The 10,223-nt window shown below is 42.8% G+C and overlaps 1 protein-coding gene across 1 annotated transcript; it reads left to right on the top strand.

Annotated features, from left to right (window-relative positions):
- The first annotated feature begins 6,360 nt into the window (after window positions 1-6,360).
- Window positions 6,361-9,646, top strand: LOC119293175 (histidine-containing phosphotransfer protein 2-like). The gene is made up of 6 exons (XM_037571726.1): window positions 6,361-6,466; window positions 6,585-6,706; window positions 6,822-6,890; window positions 8,450-8,521; window positions 8,889-8,961; window positions 9,358-9,646. Exons 1-6 carry the CDS (start codon window positions 6,407-6,409, stop codon window positions 9,391-9,393), a joined length of 432 nt encoding a protein of 143 aa, XP_037427623.1. The 5' UTR covers window positions 6,361-6,406; the 3' UTR covers window positions 9,394-9,646.
- Window positions 9,647-10,223: the final 577 nt, after the last annotated feature.

A 10,223-nucleotide genomic window follows, 5' to 3' on the forward strand; every position in this document is an offset into this window, starting at 1 on the left:
GATCAAGCATCGCACGCTCCCTCTACCATCGACATTGGTGTTAAAATAATTTTTATTTGGTGTTTGCGTTGAGCATAGACATGATTGGATTATGTCTATCGCAATACGGTTATTCATTTAAGGAGAATAATGGTTACTCTGTTTATTTGAATAATACCTTCAATGGTATTGCACCTAAAAGGAATGGTTTATTGAATCTCGATCGTAGTGATACACATTTTCATGCCAAAAGATATAAGATAGTAATGATAGTACCACTTACTTGTGGCACTGCCATGTAAGTCATATTGGTGTAAAACGCATGAAGAAGCTCCATGTTGATGGATCTTTGGACTCACTCGTTTTGAAAAGTTTGAGACATGCGAACCATGTCTATTGGTGTATACGCATGAAGAAACTCCATGCAGATGGATCGTTTGGACTCACTTGATTTTGAATCACTTGAGATATGCAAATCATACCACATGGGCAAGATGACTGAAAAGCCTCGGTTTCAGTAAAATGGAACAAGAAAGCAACTTGCTGGAAGTAATGCATTTTGATGTGTGCAATCCAATGAGTGCTGAGGCATGCAGTGGATATCGTTATGTTCTTACTTCACGGATGATTTGAGTAGATACTAAGTATATTTACTTGATGAAACACAAGTCTGAATTATTGAATGGTTCAAGTAATTTCAGAGTGAAGTTGAAGGTCATCGTGACAAGAGGATAAAATGTCTATGATATGATCATAGAGATGAGTATCTGAGTTATGAGCTTTGGCACGCAATTAATACATTGTGGAAATTGTTTCACAATTAATACCGCCTGGAACACCATAGTGTGATGGTGTGTCCGAACATCGTAGTTGCACCCTATTGGATATGGTGCGTATCATGATGTCTCTTATCGAATTACCACTATCGTTCATGGGTTAGGCATTAGAGACAACCGCACTCACTTTAATTGGGCACCACGTAATTCCGTTGAGACGACACTGTTTGAACTATGGTTTGGAGAAACCTAAGTTGTCGGTTCTTAAAAGTTTGGGGCTGCGACGTTTATGTGAAAAAGTTTCAGAATGATAAGCTCGAACCCAAAGCGGATAAAATGCATCTTCATAGGACACCCAAAAACAGTTGGGTATACCTCCTATCTCGGATCCGGAAGCAAAAGTAATTGTTTCTAGAAACGGTCCTTTCTCGAGGAAAAGTTTCTCTCGAAAGAATTGAGTGGGAGGATGGTGGAGACTTGATGAGGTTATTGAACCATCACTTCAACTAGTGTGTAGCCGGGCACATGAAGTTGTTCCTGTGGCACCTACACCAATTGAAGTAGAAGCTTATGATAGTGATCATGAAACTTCGGATCAAGTCACTACCGAACCTTGTAGGATGACAAGGACGCGTACTGCTTCGGAGTGGTACGGTAATCCTGTCTTGGAGATCATGTTGCTAGACAACAATGAACCTACGAGCTATGGAGAAGCGATGGTGGGCCCGGATTCCGACGAATGGCTCGAGGCCATAAAATCCGAGAAAGGATCCATGACTTTGGAAGAAATACTTGATGGTCGTAAGGCCGTTGGGTACAGATGGATTTTAAAAGAAAGACAGACAATGATGGTAAGTATCACCATTAAGAAAGTTTGACTTGTCGTTAAGATGTTTACCGACAAGTTCAAGGAGTTGACTGCGATGAGACTTTCTCATTCGTAGCGATGCTAAGAGTCTGTTGGAATTATATTAGCAATTACTGCATGATTTATGAAATCTTGCAGATAGGATGTCAAAAACATTTGTTTCCTCGGCGATATCCTTGAGGAAAGGTTGTATGTGATACAACCAGAAGGTTTTGTCAAATCCTGAAAGATGCTAACAAGTATGCAAAGCTCCAGCAATCCTTCTAAGGACTGGAGTAAGCACCTCGGTGTTGGAATGTACGCTTTGATGAGATGATCAAAGATTTTGGGTTTATACAAAGTTTATGAGAAACTTGTATTTCCAAAGAAGTGAGTGGGAGCACTATAGAATTTCTGATGAGTATATGTTGTTGACACATTATTGATCGGAAATGATGTAGAATTTCTGGAAAGCATATAGGGTTGTTTGAAAGGTGTTTTTCAATAAGAACCTGGATTAAGCTGCTTGAACATTGAGCATCAAGATCTATGAGGATAGATCAAAAACCGCTAAATGGTACTTTCAAATGAGCACATACCTTGACATGATCTTAAAGGTGTTCAAGATGGATCAGTCAAAGAAGGAGTTCTTGCCTGAGTGGTAAGGTATGAAGTTAAGAGTTAAAGCTCGACCACGGCAGAAAAGAGAGAAAGGACAAAGGTCGTCCCCTATGCTTCATACCTAGGCTCTATAGTATGCTACGTTGTGTACCGCACCGGAAGTGTGCCTTGCCATGAGTTAGTCAAGGGGTACAAGAATGATCCAGAAATGGATCATTGGACAGCGGTCAAAATTGTCCTTGGAGTAAATAAAGGACATGTTTCTGGATTATGGAGGTGATAAAGAGTTCGGCGTAAAGGGTTACATCGATGCAAGCTTTAACACCTATCCGAATGACTCTGAGTAGCAAACCGGATACGTATAGTGGAGCAACCATTTGGAATAGCTCCAAGTGGAGCGTGGAAGCATAATTTACAATATGACCTAGAGATTTGCGAAGTACATACGGATCTGAATGTTGCAGACCCGTTGACTAAAATCTCTCTCACAAGCAAAACATGATCAAACCCCAGAACTCATTGAGTCTTAATCACATGATGATGTGAACTAGTTTAGTGACACTAGTAAACTCTTTGGATGTTGGTCACATGGCGATGTGACCTGTGAGTGTTAATCACATGGCGATGTGAACTAGATTATTGACTCTAGTGCAAGTGGGAGACCGTTGGAAATATGCCCTAGAGGCAATAATAAAATTAGTTATTATTATTATATTTCCTTGTTCATGATAATCGTTTATTATCCATGCTATAATTGTATTGATAGGAAACTCAGATACATGTGTGGGTACATAGACAACACCATGTCCCTAGTAAGCCTCTAGTTGACTAGCTCGTTGATCAACAGATGGTTACGGTTTCCTGACCATGGACATTGGATGTCGTTGATAACGGGATAACATCATTAGGAGAATGATGTGATGGACAAGACCCAATCCTAAGCCTAGCACAAAGATCGTAGTTCGTATGCTAAAGCTTTTCTAATGTCAAGTATCATTTCCTTAGACCATGAGATTGTGCAACTCCCGGATACCGTAGGAATGCTTTGGGTGCACCAAACAACACAACGTAACTGGGTGGCTATAAAGGTGCACTACAGGTATCTCCGAAAGTATCTGTTGGGTTGGCACGAATCGAGACTGGAATTTGTCACTCCGTGTAAACGGAGAGGTATCTCTGGGCCCACTCGGTAGGACATCATCATAATGTGCACAATGTGACCAAGGGGTTGATCACGGGATGATGTGTTACAGAACGAGTAAAGAGACTAGCCGGTAACGAGATTGAACAAGGTATCGGCATACCGACGATCGAATCTCGGGTAAGTACAATACCGCTAGACAAAGGGAATTGAATACAAGATTGATTGAATCCTCGACATCGTGGTTCATCCGATGAGATCATCATGGAACATGTGGGAGCCAACATGGGTATCCAGATCCCGCTGTTGGTTATTGACCGGAGAACGTCTTGGTCATGTCTGCATGGTTCCCGAACCCGTAGGGTCTACACACTTAAGGTTCGATGACGCTAGGGTTATAAAGGAAGTTTGTATGTGGTTACCGAATGTTGTTTCGGAGTCCTGGATGAGATCCCGGATGTCAGGAGGAGTTCCAGAATGGTCCGGAGGTAAAGATTTATATATGGGAAGTCCTGTTTTGGTCACCGGAAAGTTTCGGGTTTTATCGGTAACGTACCGGGACCACCGCGAGGGTCCCGGGGGTCCACCAAGTGGGGCCACCATCCCCGGAGGGATGCATGTGCCAAGTGTGGGAGGGGACCAGCCCCAGGTGGGCTGGTGCGCCCCCCCACAAGGGCCCAAGGCGCCTAGGGTTTGGGGAGGGGGGCGCACCCACCTAACTTGGGGGGCAAGTTTCCCCTCTCCCCCCCTTGGCCACCCCCCAGATGGGATCTTGGGCTGGCCGCCACCCCTAGGGTGGAACCCTAGATGGGGGCGCAGCCCCCCCTCTCCCCCTATATATAGTGGAGGCAAAGAGGCAGCCCAACACACGAAGTTTCTTCTCCTGTTGGCGCAGCCCTACCTCTCTTTCTCCTCATATCTCATGGTGCTTGGCGAAGCCCTGCAGGATTGCCACGCTCCTCCACCACCACCGCGCCATTGTGGTGCTGCTGGATGGAGTCTTCCCCAACCTCTCCCTCTCTCCTTGCTGGATCAAGGCATGGGAGACGTCACCGGGCTGCATGTGTGTTGAACGCGGATGTGCCGTCCGTTCGGCACTAGGATCTCCGGTGATTTGGATCACGACGAGTACGACTCCTTCAACCCCGTTCTCTTGAACGCTTCCGCTTAGCGATCTACAAGGGTATGTAGATGCACTCTCCTTCCCCTCGTTGCTAGTTTCTCCATAGATAGATCTTGGTGACATGTAGGAAAAATTTGAATTTCTGCTACGTTCCCCAACAACTCTTAGCTCTTGGCATAGGTTAGAGTGTTAGAGAGTTCAACCCTCAGTCTAATGCCTTAGTCCCGGCTTATATAGAGTGTGCTCGGAGGGGGTGCCATAACCAGATGGTTTAAATGCTATTGATTGTCACATGTATGAAGTACTGTCCATTGATATTTGAGGGAGTTCCGGACTAGGGGGTGTCCGGATAGCCGAACTATCATCATCGGCCGGACTCCAAGACTATGAAGATACAAGATTGAAGACTTCGTCCCGTGTCCGGATGGGACTTTCCTTGGCGTGGAAGGCAAGCTTGGCGATACGGATATGTAGATCTCCTACCATTGTAACCGACTCTGTGTAACCCTAGCCCTCTCCGGTGTCTATATAAACCGGATGGCTTTAGTCCGTAGGACGAACAACAATCATACCATAGGCTAGCTTCTAGGGTTTAGCCTCCTTGATCTCGTGGTAGATCTACTTTTGTAACACACATCATCAATATTAATCAAGCAGGACGTAGGGTTTTACCTCCATCAAGAGGGCCCGAACCTGGGTAAAACATCGTGTCCCTCGTCTCCTGTTACTATCCGCCTAGACGCACAGTTCGGGACCCCCTACCCGAGATCCGCCGGTTTTGACACCGACAGGAGAATGGACTACCAAATAATTGTCGTATTTAACTTAGATCATACCATGGTTGAGTAACGAAGGTAACAAAGACATCGTGGAAGTCAAGGTATCCTAGAACGCAGCCGAGTGTAGGCGGTCCGACTGCTCCTGTCTTCCCGGTGACCGACTGTTGGGTCTTGTCCACTAGGGGGTTCACGATCGGACAATAGACACTTGGTCTCCTCCAAAGTATCCCTCTGGTATTTGATGCCTTGGGCTGCAGTTCTAAAGGGCCTGGTGTAATGCCCCTTAGCCTATTGTTTTTTGGACTGTATTCTTGATTGGCTTGGACCCTAGGCTGGACCATATGTGTTCTTGGGCGTTCCCCTTAGGTATAACCTGTCATGATCGATCCCCATGGGTCATCACACATAAGAAGGAAGAACATAGTCCTTACAAGTTACAAGTTTACTCGATCTTATGTAGTTATTGTCTCTCATTATGAATTCTTCACGAGATGCATGGAAGGGCATCGAGACGAGATTGATGGAGCTGGGAATGATGGTTTTAGAGTGTTTTAAAAAAGAGACATCCTATTTTTGTGAGTAAATTCCATTCTTTACCTCTAGTTCACATTTGTGACATGTTTTACCTTACTTGGCAGAAATTCTCAATTTTCACTCTCTGTAGCGAAGCTTGTGCCACAAAGTACTTACTTCTCAAATCATAGTACAAGTTTTAACAAAAAAATAATTCTTTTCGAGATGTGTGAGGTAGAATAACCACCCCACAGTATCATCATTATCCAACTGCAATAAGTAGTACTCAAGATTTTCTATAAAAGTGATACTATGTAATAAGAATACCATTGCTGATTTGCTTTTTCTTTAGCAGCAGAATACCATTGCTGTTTTGGAAAACCGCAACTGGACGTGTACTGGTACTTTGCTGTAGAGAGGTGCAACAGCTAGCTCATGCATGCATGCACGCGGTATCATCAATCCATCCAGCGGTACGTAGCTGCATGCACGCAGGCCGTCGCCAAGCTCATTAATTCATGGCTGCCAAAACGCCTCCGCTATATTCTCTCCGCTGTCCTCGTCCACTCCGCCGCTCCTACCCCCGGATCGCCCCCTTGCGCTGCCGGACTCCCGGACCTCCTCGCCATGGCAGCCGCCGCGCTCAAGGCCCAGCTCAACGCCCTCCTCGACTCCATGTTCGCCACGGTGAGCCCCCTTCGTTCCCTCACATCCCATCTAATCGCCCTGTGCTTATGGTCTGGAATCACTGGGGATTGCCGGTTTTGGCTGGCTGCCTAATTTTCCATCTGGTGTGATCATCTAGGGCATTGTGGACGAAGGTTTCCAGCACCTGCGGTCGGTGGAGCAGGAGGGCTTCCTCGCCCAGGTCATCAACATCTTCCTCCACGACGCCGACAACATCCTCCACGAAATCGCCCGCCTGCTGTCCGTACTTCTGCCCCTGCGCTCTCCCACCCCCTCTAGGAGTAGTTATCTAACGCTCTTATATTTCTTTACGAAGGGTTGATTTTGTCTGCTTTGCTTAACTTGTGATTCGTAGGAACCTGCCCGTGGTGAACTTCGGCAGGGTGGGCGCACTGGTGCATGAGCTCAAGGGGTGCAGCGGCAGGTGATTACCATGATAAAACCCTTTATTTCCCCGGCCCATTTTTAACTGTTGATGTCAAAAAAAAAGAAAAAAAAAAGAACTATGGACGTCGTTCAATTCAGATGTGTTTGTCATCAGTTGCGTCGTTTTTGCGTTGTCGCATAGTCATAAGTAAAAGAGCCGAATTTAGTTCTGTTTCGCGCAACAGAAGTGCCCGTACCCATGCCAACGGCAATTTTTGTGGGTCGGCGAGGATAGGTCTGTCGTGTTGCAAACCTTTCTGGTATATATTAATGATATGCTGTCGAAATGTCAGCGGTTTTTCTCGAATGTCAGCGGTATCGATGTTGCTTCTATTCAGGCGTGCTGGTGCATCAGGGGCATTTATTCATGTCATTTGCGGCTTTTCTGTAACCATATTTAGAAGAGTTGGATTTAATTGTGTTTCCTTTAACATAATAGCCAGTATTATTGCCCAAGGCAATACTCTAATCTCTGCAAGGAAAAAAATGTCGTTTTGCCAACATTTTGGGAATCTAACATTCTTAAGAAGTTGATCTCCACTACTATCAATTTTCTTACCATGCACACTGTCCACATCAGCTTTATTCCACATCATCATTCAGTGAAGCCTATCTACCTATCACAGTGCCACGTCTGCTATGTGATGCCAACCGTGAGTTTTTTACTTCTCAAAAAAAAACGTAGGTTTTTTTGTTTGTCCAGGACATCAATGTTTTTTTCTGCTCAGATGTGATGGCACAGACACGAATCGTGCCGTGTGGCTGTCGTATAACCATATGTAGAAGGGGTGAATTTAGTTGTGTTATGTTTAACAGAGTCGTCTGTATTCATGCCAATGGAAATGTTATAGCTTAGCAAGGTCTTTGCCATTGTGCAAAGTAATTTAGTATTTTTGAATCTGCATTTCATCCAATGGCATGAGAAATTTGTTCGTTCTGCAAATTTTTGTAGTATTTGATTATATTCTATTCTACATAATGCCAATATTCATTTTCTGGTTTCTAGTAGACGTTGTTTCTATTCGGATGCATCTGCGCGGGGTGTGTATGTCATGAGCATGTGGCTTGTGCCATTTGCGCTGTCGTATAGCCATAATTAAAAGGGCCAAATTTAGTTGTCTTCCGAGCATGCCAACGTTATGACTCTGCAAGAAAAACTTCGCCGGTTTGCAAATATTTCCGGTACTACTAATCTGCTATTGCACATAAACCCGATTTTTTCTAGTTTATCAAACAATCTATTGTTTGTCAAGAGCTAGGCGACTGAACCAGGGTGGGCCAGCAATACTACTGTACATGTACATTGATTTTTTAAAAGAAAAATTAGCATTTCTCCTATGGTATAAAATCTATTTCCAAATCCCAGGGTGGGCCATGGCCCACCCTGGCCACCCTCTACTGCCGCCACTGGTTGACAACCATAGTAGGAAATGATACCTTGAGGATATTACATATTGTGACATCGGAAGTATGCTTATGTGTATCAACTTGCTGCAGCTTTTAATAAGTTTGAGAAATTTCTAGCTCCCTGATTGGCGCTGCTTGGTATGTTTACAGTGTTGTTGCTAAGAAAGTGAATCTCTCCTACACCCACTTCCGTCAGTTTTATGAGGCAGAAAGTAAAGAAGGGTTAGTACTCGGTGCCTTATTATATTTGTAACGCAGTAATTATTCTCCACTCTATGTATTTTGAAAATTTGCATATAAACATGCCAGTTGAATATTTAGCTCAAACCAACCTAGTATTCTTAAGACATGACCTGCTTTTTCACTTGATCTCCTATCACATATGATTGGTAGAATTTGGTTCATTATCGGAATGTGCTAATGTTTGATGATCCTCTTGTAACTTGTGGGCCTGACTTCTATTTATAACACAGCTGATATGGTTAGAGCCTTTATTTTTCAAATACAGGATCAAAATTTCTGAACCATTTCCGTTCAACTCGCTTGATCTCCCCAGAATTTGACAATGTGTATATTTGCATTATTGCAGGTGCCTCATGGCATTGGACCTTGTTAGGAATGAGTTTTATGAAGTGTTCAACAAGCTACAGACAATGATGCAGGTAGCACCTTATGTGCCTATGTTGGCTTTTTTACTTCCAATTTCTCACTAGTAGTATGATAATCCACAGATTGCTCGTATATCGTTTAGGATAAAAATGAATAACCTGAATCTTATTCTTGTTTGGTGTTGAAATTTGTCTAGATATAATTTTGGGTTTTATGAAACACTTAATAGGTCAAGGTATTTGAAATGTTCATGCCTTAATTTTGTGGTCACTTTTAGTAGATGTATGGGTCGGCTCTAAATGGAATTTCTTTGTTTCGCATCATAACTTAACAAGTGCTAGAGTAAGATGCAGACCATCTTGTAACTGATTTGAGACACCATGTGATTTGAGCACCACGGTGCACCATAGACCGGTCATAATGATTAACATTTTATTCTTTTGATGCAGCTGGAGCAGCAGATCGCGGCCATGGGTCCTCAGTAGTAGCAATGGAAGCAAAAAAGATAATTGCCCTATGTGATTCCTGGCATGTAGACACGGTGTTCAAGGAGTGTCTGGGTTTGGAGGGTGTGCTCATAACCCTGTTCAAGAAACTTGCATGTCATGTGTGTCTGTCAACTATATGTACTTGCATGTCATGATATAATTCCAGGTGCCAAATGTGTGTCCGCAGGCTGTGTGTAAACTCTATGCTTTGTTTGGTTGGTTGGTGAAGTGATATAATTTTGTTGTTTTATATTCCTCTCTCTACTGTAGAATGTTGGTGCCTCCCATTTTTGGGCTAGGTCCACTTACATTTATCTCTTGTCGCTGGCACTAGTTGGTTCCGCTGCTTTTTATCTTCTGTTGGTATTTTTGATTTACCAGTCTAGCTTTATGTTATCTTTTATTTTGTTTTTTAATTATAAAAATATTTTTTTGTTTTATTTCCTATTTGATTTTTATCTTTTTATATATTTTCTTATTTATTATTTTGCATTTATCTTGAATTTAATTTTAATTTTATTTATTATTCATTTGTGACTTTTTGCATGGTTTCTTTCTCCTTTCATTATATTTAAAATATTCAGAATATTTCACAAAAAACATTGTATTCTAACATTCTTTACTTTTGATGAACATTTTTACAATTTGTATACATTTTTTAAAATACAGAACAATTAATAAATACATAAGTACTACAAAAATAATCATTTTAAGAAATTCGCAAAAACATTATCAATTAGCGATTGTTTTTCAAAACCATTGGGATTTACATTAAAACGAACATGCACACTCTCCGATCATTCTGGGCGAGGCCCACTTCTATTTCT

The sequence above is a fragment of the Triticum dicoccoides genome, chromosome 4B (genome assembly GCF_002162155.2).
Source record: "Triticum dicoccoides isolate Atlit2015 ecotype Zavitan chromosome 4B, WEW_v2.0, whole genome shotgun sequence".
Lineage (NCBI taxonomy): Eukaryota > Viridiplantae > Streptophyta > Magnoliopsida > Poales > Poaceae > Triticum > Triticum dicoccoides.